Source organism: Delphinapterus leucas, chromosome 19 (assembly GCF_059928025.1).
Source record: "Delphinapterus leucas isolate spDelLeu-1000000601 "Yukka" chromosome 19, BTC_Dleu_Yukka2, whole genome shotgun sequence".
Lineage (NCBI taxonomy): Eukaryota > Metazoa > Chordata > Mammalia > Artiodactyla > Monodontidae > Delphinapterus > Delphinapterus leucas.
In genome coordinates this window covers 20,073,966-20,100,769 of record NC_143147.1, presented here as the reverse complement: position 1 = coordinate 20,100,769, position 26,804 = coordinate 20,073,966, and the positions used below count along the sequence as shown (strand labels likewise).

General features: G+C 38.9%; 1 protein-coding gene across 3 annotated transcripts in view; it reads left to right on the top strand.

Annotated features, from left to right (window-relative positions):
* The window catches only part of RPA1 (replication protein A1), a 53,441-nt gene that overhangs the window by 2,137 nt on the left and 24,500 nt on the right, over positions 1 to 26,804 (top strand). The window contains exons 2-5 of one of the 3 annotated variants that reach the window (XM_022595505.3): positions 11,633 to 11,683; positions 13,127 to 13,205; positions 13,851 to 13,959; positions 22,177 to 22,265. In XM_022595505.3, coding sequence (XP_022451213.2) covers positions 11,633 to 11,683; positions 13,127 to 13,205; positions 13,851 to 13,959; positions 22,177 to 22,265 — 328 coding nt within the window. Of the gene's footprint in view, positions 1 to 11,632; positions 11,684 to 13,126; positions 13,206 to 13,850; positions 13,960 to 21,415; positions 21,567 to 22,176; positions 22,266 to 26,804 lie in introns of those variants that run through there. The other 2 variants (XM_089900643.1, XM_089900644.1) reach the window with 2 other exon arrangements.

Here is a 26,804-nt window from a genome sequence, read left to right as displayed (position 1 = left end):
GAGCCTGTGCTCCGCGACGGGAGAGGCCACAACAGTGAGAAGCCCGCGTACCGCAAAAAAAAAAAAAAAAAAAAATTGATGAGTTAGTTTTTGCCATATTCAAAATTTAGGAAACATATTTCCAGTGTTAGGTGAAGTATTACTTAGGTTTTGTTCATAAATGATAAGGAAAATTTGTGTGTGTGTTTGTGGTGATGGAGTGTAGAGTACCTTTGTCAAGTTTGTTTATCAGCTAAAGCAGGTAATATCATTTTAGTTCAAAAGGCATAGACCCCAAAGGGTAAGCACTAACACACAAATAGTGCATTTTCGGCAAGAGCGAACATAAAATAAGAGATTTTGCGTGGAACCATTGTGGTAAATAGAACTAATAGCATTTGTATCTTGAGTAATTAGGTAATACAAAGAAAGGGGAAGGGAATGAATACTTTTGATCTTTTCCAATGTGCCAGATACTTTATTATAGTCAGTAGTTACAGTAATCCTGTAAAGTAGATTTTTATCATTAACCCCATCTTACAGATGAAGTAATTGAAGTCCAGAGAAGTTAAATAATTTGTGCATGAGGTGAGGATTTGAACATGTGCTCTGAACCATTCCATTCTGTTGTTTTGTATTTTATTCCTTCCAGTTTTATTGAGATATAATTGACATACAACACTGTATAAGTTTAAGGTGTACAGCATAATGATTTGACTTACATACATCATGAAACAATTACCACAGTAAATTTAGTGAATGTCCATCACCTCATATAGATACAAAATAAAAAGAAAAAAGTATTTTTTTCCTTGTGATGAGAACTCTTAGGATTTACTCTCTTAATAACTTTCATATATAACATTGTTAATTATATTTCATATATAGCATTGTTAATTATATTAATCATGTTGTATGTTACATCCCTGGTACTTATTTATCTTATAACTGGAAATTTGTACCTTTTGACCACGTTTGTCCGGTTCCTCCTCCCTCTACTTCCTGCCTCTGGTAACCACAAATCTGATCTCTTTTTTCTATAAGTTTGTTCATTTGTTTGTTTGTTTTTGAAGTATAATTGGCTTACAATACTGTGTAAGTACTTGGTGCACAACATAGTAATTTGATATTTCTGTACATTACAAAATGATCACCACTGTTGCTTTGTATTTTTATTAGCAATGTTAATTTGGAAAATTTAAGTCAGTTCTGTCTTAAGTGTATATATCATGCTATATGTCCCAGAAGAGTAAGTCTTATATTCACTATTTATGATGACACAAATAAATTAAAAAGAATGATAAGGTACTACACGTATTTGGTTTTAGAATCAAATAAAACAGAAAGGTGCTTGATGAAATTACTGACCTGTCCCTTCCCCCAGTTCTGTTCCTTTAAAAAAAAAAAAACACCTTTACTGAAGTTCAATTTGATTTACGTATAACAAAAACTATAATACGTATTGTTTACAAACTATATCAGTCTGTAATGCATCAAACTATATGTAGTAATGCATCAAACTATATGCAGTTTGATGAGTTTTGACAAATGTATACACCACCCCAATCTGCTCCTTTCCCATCCCCTGCCCCTACCCTAGGCAACCACTCTTTTGGGTTCTGGTTTCTATCACTATAGGTTAGTTTTGACTGTTCTAAAACTTCATATAAATGGAATCAAATAATATGTACCCTTTGTGTCTGGCTTCTTTCTTTCAGCAAAATGATTTTTGAGATTTATCCATGTTGTTTCAGTAGTTCGCACCTTTTGATTGCCCAGTAGTGTTCCATGGTATGAATAAACACAATTGTTTATTTACCTGTTGAACATTTGGGTGATTTTCCTTTTTGGCTATTATGAATGAAGATGTTATGAACTTTTATGTACAAGTCTTCTTATAGAAATATATTTTAATTCCTCTGAGATAAATATTGGGGAATGCAGTTGCTGGGTCGTGTGATAACTGAACATTTAACTTTATAAGAAATTGCTAAACTATTTCCAAAGTGTTTATGAGAATTCTGTTTGCTCCATTTCCTCACGAACACTAAGTTTTGTCAGTCTGTTTAGGTTTACCTATTCTAGTGAATGTGGAGTGGTATCTCACTGTGATTTTAATTTGTGTTTTGCTGATGACTAATGATCTTGAGCATCTTTTCATGTGCTTATTGGCTGTTTGTATTCCTTCTTTTGTGAAGTGTATGTTCATATCTTTTGCCTGTTTAAAAAATTGGGACGTGTTCTTATTAGTTAGTTGTAAGAATTCTTTATTTAATCAGGACACGTCTTTTGTTAGATAAAAGCATTATATATATTTTCTCCCAATCTGAGGATTTTCATTCTTTTAATGCTGTTTTTTTTTTTTTTTAATAACTTTTATTTATTTATTTTCAGCTGCGTTGGGTCTTCGTTGCTGCACACAGGCTTTCTCTAGCTGCAGCGAGCGGGGGCTACTCTTCGTTGTGGTGTGCGGGCTTCTCATCACAGTGGCTTCTCTTGTTGCAGAGCACAGGCTCTAGGCGTGCAGGCTTCAGCAGTTGTGGCATATGGGCTCAGTAGTTGTGGCTCACAGGCTCTAGAGCACAGGCTCAGTAATTGTGGTGCACGGGCTTAGTTGCTCTGCGGCATGTGGGATCTTCCGGGACCAGGGCTCTAACCCGTGTCCCCTGCATTGGCAGGCAGATTCTTAACCACCAGGCCACCAGGGAAACTCAATGGTGTATTTTTTTTTTTTTTTTTTTTTTTTTGCGGTATGCGGGCCTCTCACTGTTGTGGCCTCTCCCGTTGCGGAGCAACAGGCTCCGGACGCACAGGCTCAGCGTCCATGGCTCACGGGCCTAGCCGCTCCGCAGCATGTGGGATCTTCCCAGACCGGGGCATGAACCTGTATCCCCTGCATCGGCAGGCGGACTCTCAACCACTGCGCCACCAGGGAAGCCCCTCAATGGTGTTTTTTTAAAAGAGCAGTTTTTAATTTTCATGTTCAGTTGGGTTATTTTTGTTTTGTTTTTCCTTTTCTGAATTGTATTTTTCTGTCCACAAAAATCTTCGTCTCCCTCAAGGTTGCAAGTCTTTTGTCCTGTGTTTTCTTCTAGAAGTTTTATAGTTTTAGTTTATATTCAGGTCTGTAGTCCATTTCAAGTTTACCTTTTTATGTATGGTGTATAGATCATTCCTTCCATTGCAGATATTCAGTTGTTTCAGCCCCATTTGTTATAAAGACTATAATGTTCCATTGAATTGTGTTGTCACCTTTGATAAAATTTATATATATGCGGGTCTATATCTAGAATGCCTATTCTGCCATTGCTCTATAAGTCAGTACTTACACCAGTACCACATTGTCTTCATAACTGTAGTTATATAGTAAGTCTTGAAATTGGGTAGTATAAATTCTCCAGCTTCATTCTTTTTCAAAATTGTTTTACTGAATCTAGGTTCTGTATATTTTCATATATATTTTAGAATCAGCCTGTCAATTTCTAATAAAGCCTGATGGGATTTTGATTGATAGTACATTACATTTATAGATCAATTTGGGATCAGTTGACTTCTTACAGACATTGAATCTTTCAAACCATGGACATGCTATATCTCTCATTTACTTAGGTTTTCTTTAATTTCTCTCAGGGTTTTGTAGTTTTCAGTATGCAAATCTTGCATATGTACTGTTAGACTTAGGTTTTTTTAATGGTATTAAAATGGTATTTTTAAAAATTTCATTTTCCAGTTGTTAATTGGCAGTATATAAAAATACAGTTGATTTTTGCATATTAACCTTGTATCCTGAAAACTCGGTAAATTGACTTAGTAGTTTTTTGTAGTTGCCTTAGGATTTTCTACATACATGACTGTCTGCACATAAAGACAGTTTTATTATTTACTTTTCAATCTTTATGCCTTTATTTCCTTTTTTAAAAAAAAAAGAAATATATATATATATTTTTTTGCGGTACGCGGGCCTCTCACTGTTGTGGCCTCTCCCGTTGCGGAGCACAGTCTCTGGACGCGCAGGCTCAGCGGCCATGGCTCATGGGCCTACCCGCTCCGCGGCATGTGGGATCTTTCCGGACCGGGGAGTGAACCCGTGTCCCCTGCATCGGCAGGCGGACTCTCAACCACTGCGCCACCAGGGAAGCCCTAAAATATATTTTAAAAAATATTTATTTATTTAGGCTGTGCCAGGTCTTAGTTGTGGCACATGGGATCTTCGTTGTGATATGTGGACTCTTAGTTGCGGCATGTGGGCTCTTAGTTGTGGCATGCAGGTGGGATCTAGTTCCCCGACCAGGGATCAAACCCGGGCCCCCTTCAATGGGAGCTCAGAATCTTACCCACTGGACCAACAGGGAAGTCCCTATGCCCTTATTTCTTTTTCTCGTCTTGTTGCATTAGTTAGGAGCTCTACTGCCATATTTAATAAAAGTGATGAGAGTTATATCCTTGCCTTGTTCCTGATCTTAGGGGAAGTCATTCAGTCTTTTGCCATTAAGTGTGATTGGTAATTATCTTTTTTGGTAGATGCCTGCTATCAGTTTAACCCTATCTTCTATTCCTAATTTGCTGAGACTTTTTATAATGAATAAGTGTTGAATTTTGTCAAATGCTTTTTCTGCATCTATTGAGATGGTTGTGGTTTTTCTTCTTTATTCTGTTAATGTGACAGACTACAATAATAGATTTCTTTTTTTTTGCGGTACGTGGGCCTCTCACCGCTGCGGCCTCTCCCGCTGCGGAGCACAGGCTCCGGACGCGCAGGCTCAGCAGCCACGGCTCACGGGCCCAGCCGCTCCGCGGCATGTGGGATCCTCCCGGACCGGGCCACGAACCCGCGTCCCCCGCATCGGCGGGCGGACTCTCAACCACTGCGCCACCAGGGAAGCCCAATAATAGATTTTTGAATGTTGAGTAAACCTTGCCTTCTTGGAATAAACCTCACATGGTCATGACATATTATATACATTTTATATAGTGCTATAGTTGATTTACTGATATTTTGTTGAGGATTTTTACATCTTTATTGATGAGTGATATATAGATCTGTAATTTTTCTTTCTTACAATGACTTTGTTTTTTCTATCAGAGTAAAGCTAACATCATACAATGAATTGTAAAGTGTTCTCTTCTGTCTCCTGAAATAATTTATGCAGGATTGGTGTTTTTTGTCATTCAGTGTTAGATAGAATTTACCAGTAAAGCCATCTGGACCCAGAGTTTTCTCTTTTGGAATATTTTAAATTATAAATTTAATTTCTTTAATAGATGTAGAATTATCTAGATTTTCTGTATTTTTATGTAGTTTTGATAATTTGTGGTGTTTTTTTTAAGGGACATCCATTTAATCTAAGTTGTTTCATAAAGTTCCTGATATTTCCTTATTATATAAATATATATAAAATTTTATATATGTATGATTTATAGTGATGCCTTTTTCATTCCTGGTATTGAGAATGTGTGTTTTCTTTTTTTTGACCAGACTAGCTAGAAGTTTATCAGTTTTATTGATCTTTTCAAAGAACGAGCTTTTGGTTCAATTGTGTTTTTCCTATTATTTATCAATTTTCTATTTCATTGATTTTTGCTCTTTTATTATTTCTTTCCTTCTGTGTACTTGGATTTAATTTATTCTTTTTCTGGCTCCTTTTGGTGGAATCTTAGATAATTGACGTGGGAGCTTTTTTCTTCTCTGATGAGAGCATTTAAAGCTGTATTTTCCCCTCTAAGCATTACTCTAGGTACATCCCACAAATTTAGACAGATTGTATTTTAATTTTCATTCTGTTAATAACTTTCTAATTCCTCTTGTGATTTCTTCTTCAACAGATGGGTTATTTAGAAGGTTGTTGTTTAACTTCCAAGTATTTGGAGATTTTCTAGATATCATACTGTTATTGATTTCTAGTTTAATTCTAGTGTGGTCAAATAATGTACTCTGTATGAATTCAACTTTTCAACATTTATTGAGATTTGTTTTACTGCCCAGTATATGGACTATCTTGATGAAAATGTTCCAGGTACACTTAAAAGAATGTGTATTTTGCAGTTGTTAGATGATCTCATTAGGTCAAGTTTATTGATAGTTTAAGTTTTCTGTATTCTTTTTTTTTTTTTTTTTTGGCCGTACGCGGGCCTCTCACTGTTGGCCTCTCCCATTGCGGAGCACAGGCTCTGGAGGCGCAGGCTCAGCGGCCATGGCTCACGGGCCCAGCCGCTCCGCGGCATGTGGGATCTTCCCAGACCGGGGCACGAACCCGTGTCCCTTGCATCGGCAGGCGGACTCTCAACCACTAGCGCCACCAGGGAAGCCCCTCTGTATTCTTATTTCTATTTTGTTTGGTCTATTTGCCCTGTCAATTACTGAGAGAAGAATGTTGAAACCACCAATTATAATAGTGGATTTGTCTATTTCTCCTTTTCATTTTGTCAGTTTTTCCTTCATGTATTTTGAAACCCTGTTGTTAGGTGACCACATTTATCATTGTGTCTTTTTTTTTTTTTTTTGGCCATGCTGTGCAGCATGTGGATCTTAGTTCCCTGACTGGGGATTGAACCCGTGCCCCCTGCAGTGGAAGTGTGGAGTCTTAACCACTGGACCGCCAGGGAAGTCCCCATTGTGTCTCCTTTAGGAATCAACCCTATTATTATGAAATGTCCTTTTTTATCCCGGGTAATATTCCTTGTCCTGAAGTCTACTTTGCCTGCTTTTAATGATACATCTTTTTCCAGTATTTTATTTTTAATTTGCCTTTTTATATTTGAAGTGCATTTCTTGTACAGAGCAAATAGCTGGGTCTTTCTTATTCATTACAATAATTTCTTCCATTTAATTGGAGTAATTGAACCATTTACACTTAATATAATTACAGGTTTGGGTTTAAGTTTTCCTTTTGCTGCTTGTTTTTTTATTTGTCCCATCTATTCTTTTTCTATTTTTTAACTTTTCTCGACTTTTGGATTATTTGAGTATTTTTTATGATTAAAATTTATTTCCACTGTTGGCTTATTAGCAATGCTTTATGTGTTTAATGATTGTTTTAGGGCAACGCATCCTAGCTTGGACTACTATAACAAAACACCGTAGACTAGGTGATGTAAACAGATTTATTTCTCACAATTCTAGGGGCTGAGAAATCCATTAAGGCACCAGCAGATTTAGTTCTGGGTGAGGGCTGTCTTCCTGGCTTGCAGCTACCATCTCACTGTGCTCACATGACCTCTTCTTTGTGTGGGGAGAGAGTGAGTTCTGGTGTCTCTTCCTCTCTTTTTTTTTCTGGCTGTACCTCGTGGCATTCAAGATCTTAGTTGCATGACCAGGGATTGAGCCGTGCCCCCTGAAGTAGAAGCGCAGAGTCTCAACCACTGGAGTGCCAGGGAAGTCCCTCTTTTTATAAGGACAGTAATCTCATTATGGTGGCTCCACCCTCATGACCTCATCTGAAAGTAGTTGCCTCCAAAGACCCCATCTCTTGATACTCTCACACTGAGGGTTAGAGCGTCAACATATGAATTGGGAGGTGGGGTCAGGACAAAAATGTTTGGTCCAAAACACAGTGGTTCTCTAATGTTTTGATTTTAGAATACCTTTCATTTGTAAAAAATCACTGAGTGCCCCCCGCAAAAGCTTTTGTTTTTGTGGGTTATATCTCCCTTACCATATTTGAAATTATAACAGATATTTTAAAAATATTTATTCATTTAAAATAGCAATAAACTCATCTGTTAACATAAATAACATGTTTTAGGAAAAACAGTTATATAGTTCAAAACAAATAGAAAAGTGACATTGTTTTACATTTTTGCACATTGCTTTAATGTCTGGCTTACTAGAAGACGTGACAGCTAGATTTTCATACCAGCTTCTGCGTTCAGTATATGGATATATGGTTTTTTTGGTCAAACTATATGGAGGAAATCTGGCTTCAAATATGTAGTTGGAAAAAGGAGGAGTATTTTAATAGCCTTTTTCAGGCTTCTTTTCTGATCCTTGTAATATAATAAGAAATATATGTTTGGTCTCTGTCCAGTTTTTGGTACACAGAACTCCTGAAACCCTTGGAATTTCCTGAGTGATAGGGTGGGAGGAGCTTTTTTTGTTACTTATGATAAGCCCCTTTCAGCCATACCTGAGGTTTACTGAGGTGACTCTTGGTGGGCTCCAGGGTAGCTTCAGGACAGGGGTTGATTGCCAGGAACCAATCATGTGATTAAAGGGTTGGAACTTTCTGCTCTACACCTCACCCCACAGGATAGAGGCTGGAGAGTGAGCTAATCACCAATAGCCGACAATTTAATCAATCATGCCTATGCAATGGGGCCTTCAGAAAAATCCCTAAACAACAAAATTCAGAGGGCTTCTAGTTTGGTGAACACATCTACATGCTGGGAGGGGGCACACCCCCAGACTCCACAGGAACAGAATCTCCTGTGCTTGGGACCCATCCAGACTTTGTCTTATGTGCCTCTCCATCTGATTTTCATTTGTATCCTTTTAACTATCTCTTATAATATACCAGTAATACTAAGTAAAGTGTTTCCCTGAGTTCTGTGAGGGACTCCAAGGAAGACCCCACAATTTGTAGCCAAGTCAAACAAGTGTAAACTGGGTCACCTGGGGACCCACTACTTGAGATTAGTGTATGATTAGTGGACAGTCTTGGGGGACTGAGCCCTTAACCTGTGGGGTCTACACTAATTCTGGGTAGTTAGTGTCAAAATTAAGTTGACTTGTGAGACGCCCAGTTGGTGTCTGCAGAGAATTGTTTCATGTGGAAAACCCACACATTTGGTGTCAGAAGTGTTTTGAATAGAAAATCAGGTTTCCTTTAACACTGTATCAAAACTCAACAAATGGTAGTTTCTTAAAGGTTAGTTGGAATGTAGATTTGGCCGGTCTTCCATTTTGAATAGGTCTTCTACCTATGCATTATTTGTAACGCCATGTTTCGGTCATTTGGAAAATATTGGTTCATTGCATTTTACAGATCTTCCAAATGTTGATATATTTTGTTATATGACAAAAATTCATGCTTATTAACATCATTACTGATTTAATTAAGAAAAGTCAGTAAGTATTAGGAAGCTGGTGAATACAAGTTTTCAAAAGTCCTGATTTTCATTAGAAAACTCTTTTATCATTGGCAACAAATACAGTTAATTGTCTCACTTTATTTTTGAGAAGATATCCACTAAATTCCCAAGTCTGAATAACCACAGTTTGTCGTTTGCCCTTTCAAGTTAAAATGACGTTCCGTGAGAAAAAAACGGCCGGTTCAACTTGCAACTCGAACAGTTGTAGCAGTGCTTTTCCTCAAGGCCGCAGCCATACTTCAGCAGAAGCACTTTGGCATACTTTCTGTATGGTTGCATAGAATATTAAAATTTTTTTGTCCTCAAGGTTAAGATTTAATGTAATAATTTTATTTCTTCAAGTTTCTTTTTTTTTTTTAGTGAAACTCCCCTCCCCAGTGTGTTCAGGGCAGTGAAGAATACAGTGACTACTACTATAGTAACTCGGCTAAGGCACCAGTAGTTTTACCTACCACTGCTTTGCACCATCAGTGCAAATGTCAACACAGCTGTTTCAGGATAAACCATGAGTTTTGTAAGTGATTCAACACTTGGAATATTTCAGCATAGTCTGTGTTTGTCGTCAAGCATTCACATGAAAGAAGATCTTACTAGATGATTAGTTGGTACTGATACGAGATGAACAGAAGCAAAGCAGCCAGTCCAGCCACATCTATCTATTCATCCATTCATAAGGCAAAAGTAGAATTCTGCGGAAGAGATATTAACTCAGTCTTCATGATGTATCTTGTTCTTTAATTCAACAAGTTGCTTTATTATTAGAAAGTGGAACTGCTGTGATTTCTATTACTGATTTTTCATCCAGTAGACATTCATAAGTGGTAATAGTATAAAGTTTTATTAGTCCTTCAGCCAGTTTTTCATTGTATTGAATGAATGAGAGTGAGAAGGACAAAAGCTTGTTTATTATGATGAAAATAGTTTTCAATTTATGTACCCTCTGAAAAGGTCTTGGGACCCCCGATGGCAATGGACATTATTAACAATACGTTGTTCAGTGTCTAGATTATGTGTATAGAGAATATTTAGTTGTTCTGGCAGACTGTCAACTTACTTGCAGATCAGCTGAGCCCTTTGAGACTGTAGTGGATCTAGAGTAGCTTTTACTTTGGGGATAGTTTAGTCTATTTCTAAAGCATGGCCTTTCTGGGGTTTCTACTGAATGCACCAGGTGTTTATTGAGTTCTCTCCACTCAAATGGCTAATTGGAACTCAAATGTATTCTAGCCTGGGTGAGCGCCAGTAATTTTTCAGCTTGTAGCTCTCTAATCTTTACCTGGCCTGTGGCACCTCATTCTGTGTATGCACAACTTAGAATTCAGCCAGAAACTCAAGGGAACCCCTGCATAGGTTATTGAAGCTCTTTCTCTATGTAGCTCCCTCCTGTCGGGTACTCTGCATCCAGGAAGTCCAGATAACGCACCTCCCCAAACTGATCTGTGCTCAGCAGGACTGCTGTATTCTTCTTGGGTTCCCTTCCCTGTGCTATGGTCCAAAAGTGCCTCTGTGCAGAAACTCATTTGTTTTCCTTTCAGGGATCACAGTCTTGTTCTACCTGTTGCCTGGTATTTGAAAACAGTTGCCAGTTTTTAGTTTATGCTTGGAAGAGCTAGTCTGGTATCACTTATTTCAGCATGGGCAAAAGCAGACGTCAGACAACGAGTTTTAGCTAGCTAGTTTTTCTGATGGTTACCTTTAAATGATGCCTTTTTAAAAGCGAACTAAAAGCCTGATTAATAGTTATTTTGCTTTTGTTAGAAATTATTTTTATAATTGCTAATAGAGTCATGAGATTTAACATTCAAAAAGTATAAAAGAGGATGTAATGCAAGGTCTGCCTCCCACACATGTCCCCCCATCACCCAATTCCTCTCACAAGAGGCAACCAGTGGTATAGAAACATCTTTTTTGGGCTGCGTTGGGTCTTTGTTGCTGTGCTCAGGCTTTCTCTAGTTGGGGCGAGCTGGGGCTACTCTTAATTGCGGTGCACAGGCTTCTCATTGCAGTGGCTTCTCTTCTTCTCTTGTTGCGGAGCATGGGCTCTATGCGTGCGGGCTTCAATTGTTGTGGCGTGCAGGCTCAGTAGTTGTGGCTTGCAGCCTTAGTTGCTCCGCAGCGTGTGGGATCTTCCTGGACCAGGGCTCAAACCCGTGTCCCCTGCGTTGGCAGGTGGATTCTTAACCACTGCGCCACCAGGGAAGTCCCTAGAAACATCTTCTTAAGGCTGCATAATATTCTGTTTTAAGGATTTGCTGTACTTATTTGTTTGATTCCCTATTAGTGGGCAGTGTAGGAAAATAAATGTGCTATTATGAATAATGAGTACATACGCGATGCCAGCTTTTTAGATGTAGTATCCTTGTCGGTAAGTATGAATCCCACTTTTACGATTTTATGATTTGTCCAGAGTGATAAAACTTAAAGTAGATTTTCAAATGATAAGCTCTGAAAAGGGTCTTTTAATAATGTCATATGTGGTTTATTCCAGACACCAAATTAAAAATATGTCAAGTTTTAATCATGATTTGAGTGCCTGTCTCATAAGCATCTGTTTTTACTTTTTCAGGCCATAATGCAACAGGGAGATACATGCATAAAACCCATTCTCCAAGTCATTGTGAGTACCTACATATTTTTATGTCAAACGTTTTTTAAACTTACATATAATTATAAATTACATTTGATAGAGGACATACAGTCCACTTCAGGAAGTGTGTCCACTTGACAAAATTCTCTTCATCATCACAAAAATAGTCCAGTCCATGTTGTAACTCTGAGAGAGGAACCAGGCTTTACTTTTAATGTTGCGTCAGCCAGAGTTTGACCTTTGGAGGTTCATATTTGAGGCTTGGCCTTTCTGTTCTTTCCACAGTTGGTGGATACTGTAGCGCTGCACATCAGTACTTCTGCCTCCTTGGTTGTCTTTCTGCCCTGGGGTTTGTCTTGCTCAGATCTGCCTTACATGTGGCCTCTGGAGAGATCTACCAGACAGGAACTTGTCTGCTTAAAATTCTTCATTAACCCTATCATTCATTTAAGGGGTTCTCAAATTTTAGTGAGAATTTTACAAATCAATAGGAGCGGAATCCTGGATCATACTTGCAGGTTGTGAGTCAGTAAGCCTGATGGTCTGTCTCCCTGTTACTCCCAAACTCCCTGCCAGTCATCTTTTTTTTTTTTAAGGCAAATATTCCCAGTTTTATTATTTTATTTTATTTTTTAAAATTTTATTTACTTTTGGCTGCGATGGGTCTTCGTTGCTGCCTGCGGGCTTTCTCTAGTTGCAGTGCACGGGCTTCTCATTGCGGTGGCTTCTCTTGTTGCGGAGCATGGGCTCTAGGCGTGTGGGCTTCAGTAGTTGTGGCACACAGGCTCAATAGTTGTGGCTTGTGGGCCCTAGAGCGCAGGCTCAGTAGTTGTGGCGCACGGGCTTAGTCGCTTCCCAGCATGTGGGATCCTCCCGGACGAGCTTGAACCCGTGTCTGCTGCATTGGCAGGCGGATTCTTAACCACTGTGCCACCAGGGAAGTCCCTCCCTGCCAGTCATCTTAAGGCTGTTTTCGTATTTCATTTTCTTGAGAAAGCTGCCTCTGATTTCCTTTAAGCTGGAATAAATGTCTTGTCATTATGTGCACACCTCTGCTATGTCTCTCTGCCTCCGTCTCCACCCCAGTTATAAGCCTCTTCAGGGCAAGGATTTTTTCTTCCATTTTGTATTTTTATCATGTTTCCTACATAGTACCATACATATATTAGGTGCCTTATTGTATGTTTTTTTAAATTAATTTTCAATCAAGTTTGAGTTAAGGGAGAGAGAACAGAAGAGTATTGGCAACCTATTTTATTCTCGTTTATGTTATGTTTAATAATGTTAGTAGAGAGAGGTTGGTGGGAGAATCATCAAATCCAATTTTCTTTTACTTGGATTTAGGTGTCGAGAGTGGGCAAGCATTTCAGTTGTGTTGAACTAATGGCAAATGCACTCTCCTGCCACTTAAGTTTACTGATCCCTGGGGACTGAGCAGACAACCTGGCTAATGAATCATGTTTTCTCTCCTAGAACATCCGTCCCATTGCTACAGGGAATAATCCACCCCGTTATCGACTTCTTATGAGTGATGGATTGAATACTCTGTCTTGTACGTATGATGTATAAATCTAGGAATTTATATTTAAATAATAAAAGCGCACCCAACACTTTGATTGCAGTAATCGGAGCATTCCAGAAGTCTCCACTGGCTTGGCTCTGCCTTCGGAAGGACAGAATTGCAGCTGGCAGAGAGCATTCTAACAATAGACTGGGTCCAGTGGAAAGCTGCCACTTGGCTTAATTTTGTCTAACTGGTGCTCTGTGCTTTCTTTGATTAATTTCCCTTAGGATGATATTGACATTTAGTGAATATGATTGGTTAGCTGTCCTATACTTGTCTTTTTGGGGTTTTATTTCTGTGCTGGAAGCTTTACAGGGAGAAAGGAGAGAATTTGCAGAGTATATACTTACTGTGTCTAGTCACAAGGTGAAGGACCTAGAAAAGATTTTTCAGTCTTTGTCATGAAACCTGAATGATGGAAAAGGTGATTTGGAGCACTCTAAGAAATACTTAATTTCAGAGTAGCAGCGGCTGTTCATTGCACAGCAAATTAATACTGTTTGTCACTATGCAGAGTCTGAGTAGTTTTAATATTTAAGGCATTGTTTTTCTTTAATGGTACAGGTGTGATCAGCGTTTAGATTGTCATGACTGAAATGTTTTAGAGACTGAAGTGATCTCTGTGCTTTTCAGCTTTCATGTTGGCAACACAGTTGAACCGTCTCGTTGAGGAAGAACGATTGTCTAGCAACTGTATTTGCCAGATTAACCGATTTATTGTGAACACTCTGAAAGATGGAAGGTATGTGGTATCTTTTTTTCTGTTCTATTGTGTTGTATATTGGGACTAATTTTTGAACAGACAAGTTCATTGGATGCCAAAATTCAATTAGAAGTCGAAAAGCTTTCAGCTAAGAATTTACAACTGTTGAGTTCTGAACTCAGGCAACTAAAATGTGGCACCAAAAGGAGAAAAATATGGAACTGAACTGGAAATTTCACAGCAGGAAATTAAAGCCAAATTCAGAAATCTTATTTCTAATCTCTTCAGCAGCAATGATTTTAGGAGTCTCTTTTTAAGTATCTTCTAATGAAATGGGATCACTTATTAGGGCAAAAGAAGATATAATTAATTATGTAAGGCTGCCCTTTTTGCAGTCTTGAATCTTTCATAGTAAACACTTTCTTCAGCCAACAGAGTATGCTAAGTACCTACAAGATGCTACATTGCTAGAGATACAGTGGTGAACAGAACTGTTATTCACACCTGATTAACCACTGCTGAAATATGACGTTTTTTGTTGGCTAGCAGAGTCATATTTGCCAAATCTAGGGCAATTTAAAAGTCGAAATAAAAATAGGGACTCCCCAGTGGTCCACTGGTTAAGACTTTGCACTCCCAATGCAGGGAGCCTGGGTTCGATCCCTGGTCAGGGAACTAGATGCCGCATGCTGCAACTGAAAGATCCTCATGCCGGAACGAAGATCCTTCACGCGGCAACGAAGATCCCGCCTGCCACAACTAAGACCCTGCGCAGCCAAATAAATAAATAATTAATTAAATAATTAAAAGTAAATAAGTAAATAAATAGTAACAGACTGCAACCTACTGAATAAAATAAGAATTCATAAGTCCATACTGAATTAATGAATACGGGGGGGGGAACAGAAAGCTTTTTCTTACAATAGAATGCCATCTAAAAATGTAAATGGATTGATGGAATTAGAAAATCACCATTTGGCAACCGTCATAGTATTAATTCAGGCAGGAAACATTAATAGGTGCTATATAAGTTTCCTGTGGCTGCCGTAACAAATTACTGCAAATTTGGTGGTTTAGAACAACAGAAATTATTTTCCCTGGAAGTTAGAAGTTGAAGTCAGTTTCACCGGGCTGAGATCATGGTGTTGGCAGGGCCCGGCTCCTTCTGGGAGATCTCTGGGAGAATCCATTCCTTGCCTCTTCCAGCTTCTGGTGGTTGCTAGCATTCCTTGGCTTACGGCTGCAACACTCCAATCCCTTTTTCCATGGTCACATTACCTCTTCTCTGTCTATGCCAGGTCTGCCTCTGCCTCCTTCTTAGAAGGATATGTGGTTGCTTTTAAGGCCCATCGGATAATCTGGGATAAAATTGCCACTTCAATCCTTAGTTTAATCACATCTGCAAAGTCCCTTTTTTGCTATATAAGGTAACATTCATAGGTTCCAGGGATTAGGACTTGAATATCTTTTGGTTGGGGGTGGTCATTTAGCCTACCACAGATGCTGAAACAAGTGGTAAAAATTTGAGGGAGGAACAAGTTATTTATAGGGTAAAAGTACCTCCCCAGAGCATAATTATTAATTGTAAAAGGAAAAGAAGCAACTTTACAGTGGAGAAAACTGGCAGACAGCACCTTATTCCAATGATTGACGTTAACATTACCAGTAATGGGACAAACAGAAGTCATGTATTACCTGGTAGGATACAGTGGGAAGAACATTGCATCAGTACTATTATATTCTTGCCAAAGATGCATAATCTGTATCTAATCATGAGGAAGCCTCAGGTAAATTGAGGGACATTCTATAAAATAACTGATTTTCAAATTTCAAGCATGAAGGTAAAAGAATCCTTCCGGATTCATGGAGTCTAAAGAGATATAATTAAATATAACAAGTGATCCTGAACTGGATCCTATTGCTATTAAGCATATCATTAAGACAATTTATGAAACTTGAATGGATTCTGTGGATTAGATGGAAGAATTCTTTATGTTTCAAGTTCAGTAGCTTAACCAGGCTACGTCTCAAATGTCAGTGGTTCCCTTTTTCTTTCCCCCGCCGGTGCATGGTGCCCTTTCAGTCTGCAGTTAGGAGTTAGCTCTTTCTTTTTGATGAGATTGTTCTGTTATTCCTTAATGATCTTTTCTGTTTCATTTGAGTTCCAGTTTTTACTTATGTTTCTGTTTCATTTGAGTTCCAGGATAACTTTGTTCTCCATGTATGTCTCCAGTTTGCTCTAGTCTTTTTTCTAATGCATGCATTGGATTCATTTAAGATTTTCCAACATATTATATATTATAGTTCAGTTTTTAGCTTTCTCTGTTCTGTTCCTTGATGTTTATAGTTTAAGTATTAGAGGTATAATGATACTGCTTTTGTTCTGTTTTTTCCTTAACTTTTCAAACACCCTTTTCTTCTCAATCTCTTGTTTCATCTCACCTTTTGACTTTTATTGAATTCTTAGTCTTATTTTGCACACCACACTTGGGAAGTATTCCCTTTCTTGGCTTATGCTTTCCTCTAGATGGGATTGTTAATTGTCTCTGCCTCTTCTGTTCCTTTTATTTTTATACACTGTTGTGTGTTACATTGTTGCTATGTTATTTCTTTTTATCTTGTTCATGCTTAATGTGGACAGTTCTGTCCAGACTTCATTTGCTCTGACATAGTCTAGCCTAGGTACATCCCCTTGCCAACCTTCCCACTTGGGACCTGTTATCTTCCACTCCAGGCTACCTTGGAGTGCTTGAGTGGTGCTTTCTAGCCACTTTTCTCTCCTCTAGGGCATGGTATAAGGGAGGGTGGAGAGCTTTGCTGTGGTTGAGTACTAAACCTCGAGCTCCATTCACTCCAGTCTAGGGTGGAGTTCCACTCCTGTGAGCTTTGCCTTATTTCACCGCCTCAGCATGGCTGCATGCCGTGTGTTCCTTCCTGCCTCTGCTGAGAACCTGTGTGTGTACGACCAGGTTTATTCCTTACCTTGATGGTCAGTTAGGTTTTTTTAAATTTATTTTATTTATTTATTTATTTTGGCTGTGTTGGGTCTTTGTTTCTGTGCGTGGGCTTTCTCTAGTTGCGGCGAGCGGGGGCCACTCTTCATCACGGTGCGAGGGCCTCTCACTGTCGCGGCCTCTCACTGTCGCGGCCTCTCTTGTTGTGGAGCACAAGCTCCAGACGCATAGGCTCAGTAGTTGTGGCTTACAGGCCTAGTTGCTCCACGGCATGTGGGATCTCCCCAGACCAGGGCTTGAACCCGTGTCCCACTGCGCCATCAGGGAAGCCCTGGTCAGTTAGGTTTGATGGTCATTTAGGTTTATTCCCAACAGGGCTTTAGCAGTCATCCTTGTACATTTATCTTTACATGCTCATGCTGTTATTGCTTAGGAGTTGTGGGGATCAAAGGACGTCTGTTGTAGAAAGTATACCAATTAACATACTCATGAGCCTTGTGTAAGAGTACCTGTTTCTGAATAAGCAAATACACAGACAGAAATTAGATTCGTGGTTTCCAGTGGTGGGGGAATGGAGAGTGACTGCCATGGAGCACAGGGTTTCTTTTTTGGGGTGGTAGAAATGTTCTGAAGTTAGGTAGTGGTGATGCTTGCACAATTCTGTAAATATACTAAAAACCACTGAATTATACTTTTAAAGGATAAATTTTATGGTATGTGTTCAGTAAACCTGTTTTTAGGGGGAAAAATACTTGTTTCCCCTTAACCTTGTCAACATAGCAGATATTACTGATTTTTAAAAAATAGTTGCCAGTCATCATTATTTTAACTTAAATTTCTGTATTATAAAAGGAAAACAATAGATATACAAAATAATAAATTCCCCTGTTAGTGAGGTCAAATGTCTTTTCACATACTTACTCTTTGTACTTCTTCTCTGAAGAGCTTTTGATGATATACTTTGTCCTTTGTGTGTGTGTGTGTTCAGGGAGATGTGGAGGATGCGCTTGGTAAATCAGGGATATCAATTCTTTGTTAGCTAATTCTTTATTAGACCTTGTAGTCTACCTTTATAGACTGTTTACGGTGTCTTGTGATGTGGAATTAAAGAATTTTTTAAAAATTTAGTCAATTTTGTCCTTTTTTTCTTTATGGCTTCTGAATTTTGTATTTTGCTTAGGAAGCTTCCTGACTGGGTTATTTAAAAATACTTCTTAGTTCTTCAGACATTCTGTGGATTTTTTAAAATAGATTTTGGTTCATCTGAGGTTTTTTTTTTTAGTTTTAAAAGCAGCGAGATTATTTTAAGTTATTTAAGGTTTTGATTTTTGTTTTTTATTGAAGTATAGTTGATTTAGAGTATTGCATTAGTTTCAGGTGTACAATGTAGTGATTTGATATGAGGTTTACTTTTATATAGGGTATGAAGGAGGAATTTAGCTTAATTTTTCCCAAGTGGTTAGTCCATATCATGGAAGACTTACAGTAAGGAGCTTATTTTATTCTAAGTGTGATGGGAAGCTATAGGCTTTCGAGCAGGGGAGTATTGGTACAATTTGATTTAAGTTTTTTAAAGTTTCCAAGAGATTATTTTGATAGCTATGTGGAGAGTTGATGGTTGGTGACAGAAAGAGATAAAGAGAGACTAGTATTCCATTTACCTGACTCTGTTCTGTTTGCCATCTTTTCTTTGATCTGCTTGTCTAGTCTCGTGTCAGTGCCAGAGTTTGTTTTTTCTTTCTGGTGACATCTTGAGATATAGTCCATATACCATACAGTTCATCTATTTAAAGTGTAAAATAGTTTTTACTATATTCAGAGTTGTGCAGCCATTACCACAATTAATTTTAGAATATTTTATTGCCCTCCAAATAAACCCTGTACCCTTTAGATATTACCCCCAAACTCCCTATCCTCCCCAGCCCTAGACAACCACTAATCTACTTTCTGTCTCTATAGGATTTGCTTATTCTGGACATTTCTTATAAATGAAGTCATATAATATGTGGTCCCTTGTGGCTGGCCTCTTTTACTAAGCATGATATTTTCAAGGTTCATCCATGTTGTACCACATGTCAGTACGGCGTTCCTTTTTATGGCCAAATAGTATTCCATTGTATAGATATGTCACATTTTGTTTATCTAGTTGTTTGGACGTTAGGGTTGTTTCCACCTTTTCGCTATTATGAATAATGCTGTAGACATTTGCATACAAGTTTTTGTGTGGACATGTTTCCGTTTATTTTATATATATCTAGGAGTAGAATTGTGTGTCAAATGGTAACTTTATGATTAAGTTTTTGAGGAACTGCCAGACTATTTTCCAGAGTGGCTACAGTAATTTACATTCCCTCTAGCAATGTATGAGGGTTCCAGTTTCTCCACATCTTCATCAACACAGATAATTACATCTGCCATAGTGTTTCCAGGTAAAGTATCATCTGTAGAATATTTTAGTAACTTACAGATCATGTCTTCCTTTACTTTTTTCTCCCCCCAAATTTTTTTCGTAGTTTTTCTTTCTTTTTTTTTTTTCTTTTTTTAGTTTATTTTTGGCTGTGTTGGGTCTTTGTTGCTGTGTGCAGGCTTTCCCTAGTTGCGGCAAGTGGAGGCTATTCTTAGTTGTGGTGCTTAGGTTTCTCATTGTGGTGGCTTCTCTTGTTGTGGAGCACGGGCTCTAGGCACACGGTAGTTGCAGCATGCAGGCTAAGTAGTTGTGGCTCGCGGGTTCTAGAACGCAGGCTCAGTAGTTGTGGTGCACGGGCTTAGTTGCTCCGCGGCATGTGGGATCTTCCCACACCAGGGCTCGAATGTGTGTCCCCTGCATTGGCAGGCAGATTCTTAACCACTGCACCACCAGGGAAGCCCACCTGGTAGTTTTTCTATATTTATTATTCTTCTTCCATGTTTATTCTTTCAAGTGTCAAAAAAAACACAAAAGTCCTGTCGGAATACAAAGAACTGCAGTAAATTTACATAGTATTTGATACTAAGTCCATTCAAGAATATGGTATGTGAATCCCTATATATCCTGTTATCCATCTTCAGATTATCACTTGATATCCAATCTTGTTTTACCTAAATGCCTTCCACATCTACCCTCCTCTATGATTTTGAAGCAAATCTTGGACATATTTCCTCCACAAATATTTTAGTATATATCTTTAAAAGGTAGTAATTCTTTTTTAAAAATTCCATTTTTACACCTAAAATATCAAATATTCTGTCACTGTTCAGTTTCCAACTATTTGTGTGTGTGTGTGTAATTAATTTGTCTGTATCAGAATCCAAAGTAAAGTTCTCACTGCAGTAGGTTGATAGTTCTTTTAAGTCTCTATGAATCTAGGTTCCTCCTCCATATCTTTTTTCCTCCCTTAGTGTTTGTTTGTTGAAGAAACCAGGTCATTTGTGCTTTATCCTCATGCATGGTTTCCCGTAGTCTGGATTTTGCTGGTTGTATCTTTATAAAGTTGTAACGTGTCCTTGTCATCTGTGTTTTCTGTAAGTTGATATTGGTGTATTCTTCTGATGTGCCGTTGGATTCTTCTTGCTGATATTTCAGTTAGGACGTATGTATATTACAAAATAAAATTAGTGGGGGTTTTTTAGTGGGTTTTTTCTTAGGTTTTGGTATTAGGGTAATGCTAAATGATAATCCTTCCATTTTTCTATGTTATCCAAAATTTGGATACTTTTGGAAGGTAGTTAAAATACCACAAATATCTATCAGAGTTTTTATAGTGAATCTGTATGTAATATTCAGAAACAGATAGTTTCAAGCTTATTTTACTGAAGTAATATAACCTTGTTACGAAAACTTGATAAAGGTAGCACAAATTGATCAATTGCATGTGAAAATCCAAACTACAGCAGTCAGACCATTTAAAGAATCCATCACAATGAGGTTGGGCCTATTATTGCTTAAATAATTGCTCCAGACCATCTACTCTTTTTTTTTTCCTTTTGGCTGCGCTGTGTGGCATACAGGATCTTAGTTCCCTGACGAAGAATCAAACCTGTCCTCCCTGCAGTGGAAGCATGGAGTCCTAACCACTGGACTACCAGGGAATTGAATTTCCCATCTACTATATTTAATGTCCGTCTCAACTGTGCTAATTCAGGCCCCGTCAGTTCTTCCTTCTGCTGTTCCCCCTGCCTCCAGTTGTGTTCCCCTCAGATTCCTTCATATTGCAGTCCTCTTTAAAATACGAACATGATCGTGACATTCTTGTTCAAGCACGTATTGAGCAACGACTGTGGACCAGTTGCTACAGTAAACACTGGAGGATACCTGCCATTACCGAAAGTGCAGTTTAGTAAGAGAAATAGATAATAAATAATGAATATACAACTAAAATATATCATATGTGAGTAAGTAATCAAATAATGAACATAATTAACCCAAATATTAATAATTATATGTCAATATATATTAATTAAACCTGAGAGAAGTGACCTGAAGGAAAGAAGTGATGGCTGTAGAAAGGAGTATAACAGAAAACTGATCTAAACCAAAGATTAAGGAAGCGTCTGAATATTAGATGAGGCAGAATGAGAGACCATCACAATCAGAAAGCGGCATGTACAGAGGCCTTGTGGCAGGAGAGAGCGGAATGTACACCAAGAGCTGGAAGGAAACAGATGGTGGAGAGCAGAGCACCACGGGGAAACGGCGCAAGATGAGCTGGAGAGGTTAGTGCGAGGCCAGACCTTACAGAGCCTTGTAGGCTGTGTGAAAAGGTTTTTAACTTTTGGCCATTGAGAAGTTATTGAAAGGTTTTAATCAGTTATTGAGAAGTTATTGAAAGGTTTTAATCAGAATTAAAGATGGACAAAGAATTGGAAGTTCTTAGTTAATAGTAATCACAATTAAAAAATATCTGTAGTCATGGTTTTCACTGGGAAAAGGTAATTGTTCAGCGAAGTATATGTTTCTGAAAACAGATCATCTCTTGTGCCACATATTCTTGGGTTTAGTAATCTAAATTCTTACCATGTCATTTGCTCCTTGAAGATACAGTATGTAGTAAGGACACTGCATTTTAATTAAGGAACTAGCTGGGAAATGAAAACCCTGCAATCATAAAAGCCCTTGATAATGATACAATGAAAGATTAAGGGAAATGTTTATGTAGGAATTGATATCATACGTTTCTCAAGTTATTCAGTAATGAAAAACAATTGACAAAGGGAAATAGTTTTATCACAGTGATTATTGGGGGAAGCTTTTTAAGTAGCTTGTCGTTTGAAGGGCTTCTGAGTTTATTTTTTCTAACATGTTTCTATTTGTTTGCCTTTGTAGGAGAGTGGTTATTTTGATGGAGTTAGAAGTTTTGAAATCAGCTGAAGAAGTTGGATTAAAGATTGGCAATCCAGTGCCCTATAATGAAGGTAAAATGTTTTTTATAGGTTGTAGCACTCAGTTGAATACCTCTTCATAGATTTGGAATTCTTCCTTTTGGTATAGTTTGATTTGTTACTCTTACTAAAACTAGTGATTTGGGAGTCTAGCAACCAGGTTATTCTTTCATTGTTTTTTTTCTTTTTCAATACTGAAGAAATGATGGTAGGACTCTGTAAAGGAAAACCTCTCCTCTGTTTTTCTCTACACACAACAGTCATACATACTTCTGGCTCTTCTGTGACCAGATGTATGGGGTTTTTTTCTTCCCCCTGATAAGCAATTCTCCAGTTCTCTGTGGACACCAGCTGGGTCTCCTACAATTCAATTTAGTTCTGACACTAGCTACCTGGAGTTAGCCTCAGATTTCACAGGGTAAGGGCTCAGTTCCACTGGACTGCCTCCACCCCTCACCCCCGCTCCCCTTCAGTCCAGAGTCCAGGCTGGGACTTCCCTGGTGGCGCAGTAGTTAAGAATCCGCCTGCCAATGCAGGGGACACAGGTTCGAGCCCTGGTCCGGGAAGATCCCACGTGCCGCGGTGCAACTAAGCCCGTGTGCCACAACTGCTGAGCCTGTGCTCTAGAGCCCACAAGCCACAACTACTGAGCCCACGCTCCGCAACTACTGAAGCCTACGTCTCTAGAGCCCGTGCTCCACAACAAGAGAAGCCACCGCAATGAGAAGCCCGCGCACCGCAGCGAAGAGTAGCCCCTGTGCGCCGCAGCTAGAGAAAGCCCGCGTGCAGCAACAAAGACCCAATGCGGCCAAAAATAAATAAATAAAATTTTAAAAAAATTAAAAAGTAAGTCCAGGTTGTTATCTGTGCTTCTGACCAACTAGCTATAAATTGTAGCTTCCTACAACTCGCTCCTCAGGTTCAATTAGAGTGATTTGCTAGAGTGGCTCACAGAACTCAGAGAAACAATTTACTTAATAGATTACCGGTTTATTACAAAGGCCATAACTCAGGAACAGTGAGGTAGAAGGGCAGGCATAAGGCGAGGTATGGGGAAGGGGGTGCAGAGCTTCCATGCCCTCAGGGTGTGCCATCGCCTTGGACCTTCATGTGTTCACCAACAGAGGCTCCCCAAATCCTGCCCTTTGGGGTTTTTATGGAGGCTTCCTTACTTGGGCATGATTGATCGAATCATTGGTGATTAGTTCGATCTCCAGCCCCTCTAGCAGTTATTTTGAATATCTTAGTCTTTAATGTCAGTCTCCCAAAAGGGGAAGAAGAGAAAAATGAAATGGGAAGAAAGAGTGCCAGCCCTTTAAATCCCTGGAAGGCACTTCGTCGAGGGCTTAGGGCTTGCAACCCTGGAGGAAGCAACAGCAATGGTCACTGTCTCTTTGCACCTCTGTGATCAGAAGCAGCATTCACAGCACAGATCCCCAGTATATGGAGGACAGGGTCCTTTCTGCCCACCTCAGTTCCAGAAACTGTGTGCAGGCTGCTCCAGGAACAGGTCCACTGCTGTGTGCCACATGGCTGAGGGGTGGGGAATGGGTAGCTGTTACTGTGCTAAGGGCTGGTATTGGTGGAAATTCACCAACCAAGCCTTCCCTTGAAGTTGCAAGCCTTCTGTAGACTTCTGAATTCAAAGTAGTTATAACAGACGAATTCTGCCAGGGCAGTTGTAGTCTAGGTTGAGAGATAGATTCCTGGTGCTTCCTACTCTGCTGTCTTTCCAGAATCCTTTCAACAGTGATTATCTCTTGATAATAACTTTTATTTTCTTATGAAAATATATAGGAAAGCCCAATGAAATCAGAAAAATTTAATTACTTTAAACAAGAAAGACAATAATAGTTTAGAAAAAAAGTCAAAGAATCATCAAATCACTGACTCGAGAAGGCTTGTCTGCCCCTCCATCAAGTCAAATAAACATAAAATTAGAGGGAATTACCTGGTGGTCCAGTGGTTAGGACTCCATGCGCTCACTGCTGAGGGCCTGGGTTCAATCTCTGGTCTGGGAACTAGGATCCCACAAGCCGTGCGGCACGGCCAAAAAAAAAAAAAATTAGAGCCTCATTGTTCACCAAGATAAATTCCAGATTTGTTTAAAAAGTTAAAAAATGAAACCATTAAAAATAAAACTAGGGACCTCCCTGGTGGTGCAGTGGTTAAGAATCCACCTGCCAATTCAGGGAACACGGGTTCGATCCCTGGTCCGGCAACATCCCACATGCCGTGGAGCAACTAAGCCCGTGCTCCACAACTACTGAGCCTGCACTCTAGAGCCCATGAGCCACAACTACTGAAGCCCGCGTGCCTAGAGCCCGTGCTCCGCAACAAGAGAAACCACTGTAATGAGAAGCCCGCACGCAGCAATGAAGACCCAAGGCAGCCAAAAATAATTTAAAAAAATAAATAAATAAAGAGAATGGGGGGCTTCACTGGTGGTGCAGCCGGTAAGACTGCACTCCCAATGCCGGGGGCCCAGGTTCGATCCCTGGTCGGGGAACTAGATCTCACATGCATGCCGCAACTAAGGCATCCCCATGCTGCAACTAAGGAGTCCACATGCCGCAATGAAGATCCTGCATGCCGCAACTAAGACCTGGCACAGCCAAGATAAATAAATAAAAATAAAATAAATATTTTAAAGAAATAAAAGAGAATGGGGCTCTATAAATGGATTGGAATAATTCACAATGAATATTTGATTACATTAAAATTTAAAATTTTGCATGTTAGAAAGGTGTGCAAACATAAACTAGGATAAAATAGTTACAAAAGATAAGTCTGACAAAGTGTTAGTCTTTAATATTTACTAAATTTTTTACAAGGGAAAATTTTTTTATATTTATTATTATTATTATTGATATTATTTTTTTCAAGGAAAAATTCTCCAGTAGGAAAGCAGGCATTGGATGAGAAGAAACACTTCACAGTAGAAGGAAAACAAATGGCCAATACATAAGAAAAAATATTAACCCTTACTGGTCATTTTTGTCTTGTTCCTTTAACTATTACGTCTTGTTCCTTTAAGTATTATATTATGTTAGCTGTAGGTTTTTCTTAGATTCTTTTTATCACTATGAGGAACTTTACTTCTATTCCTCGGTTGCCGAGAGTTTTTATCAGGAATAAAAGGTGAATTTTGTCAAATTTTTTTCTGTGTCTGTTGATGATCATATCGTTTTTCTTTTTTCATTGGTTAATTACATTCATTAATTTTTGAATGCTAAACCAATCTATGATTTCTGGGGTACGTATTATGTCGTGATCTCTTTCTATTTTTTATGTATTGCTGGATTTGATTTGCTAAATCAAGCAAATCCACTTGATGTGATTTTGTTTAGTTTTTTTTTTTTTTTTAAAGAAGATGTTGGGGGTAGGAGTTAATTAATTAATTAATTTTTGCTGTGTTGGTTCTTCGTTTCTGTGCGAGGACTTTCTCTAGTTGTGGCAAGCGGGGGCCACTCTTCATCGCGGTGCGCGGGCCTCTCACTATCGCGGCCTCTCTTGTTGCGGAGCACAGGCTCCAGATGCGCAGGCTCAGTAGTTGTGGCTCACGGACCCAGTTGCTCCGCGGCATGTGGGATCCTGCAAGACCAGGGCTCGAACCCATGTCCCCTGCATTAGCAGGCAAACTCCCAGCCACTGCGCCACCAGGGAAGCCCTGTTTAGAATTTTTACATCTATATTATGAGGGGTATTGGTCTGTAATTTTGTCATACCTTGTCTAATTTTGGTATCATAGTAATCCTGGCCTCAGAGAATGAGTTAGAAAGTGTTCCCTCTTAAATTTTATGCAAGAGTTTATGTGGAATTGGTATTAATTCTTTCTTAAATATTTCGTAGAGTTTACCAGTGAAACCATCTGGCGCTGATACATATATATTTTTTTATGGAACGGCTTTAAACTATAAATGCAGTTTCTGTAATAGATACATAGTCATTCACATTGATTGTGTGTTGCAAGAAATCTGACCACGTTATTTAAGTTGTTGAATTTATTGGCCTATATCAAAGTAAATAGAATAAATGTTCCAATTAAAAGGCAGAAACTATTAGATTGGATGAAATAAATGTAGTCCCTTATTATCCTTTCAGTGTCTGTAGAAACTGTGGTGATGTCACCTCTTTTAGACTTGATATTGGTGATTTGTGTCTTTTTTTTCCTGATAAGTCTGACTAGGGGTTTATCAATTTTATGGACCTTTTCAAAGAATGAAGCTTTTGCTTTCCATTGTATATATAGACCACATCTTTTTTTTAAAATTTATTTTTTTTTTTTGCTTTTGGCTGTGTTGGGTCTTCATTGCTGTGTGCAGGCTTTCTCTAGTTGTGGCGAGCAGGGGCTACTCTTTGTTGCGGTACGCGGGCTTCTCATTGCAGTGGCTTCTCTTGTTGTGGAGCACAAGCTCTAGGCACGTAGGCTTCAGTACTTGTGACACACGGGCTCAGTAGTTGTGGCTTGTGGGCTCTAGAGTGCAGGCTCAGTAATTGTGGCGCATGGGCTTAGTTGCTCCATGGCATATGGGATCTTCCCAGACCAGGGCTCGAACCCATGTCCCCTGA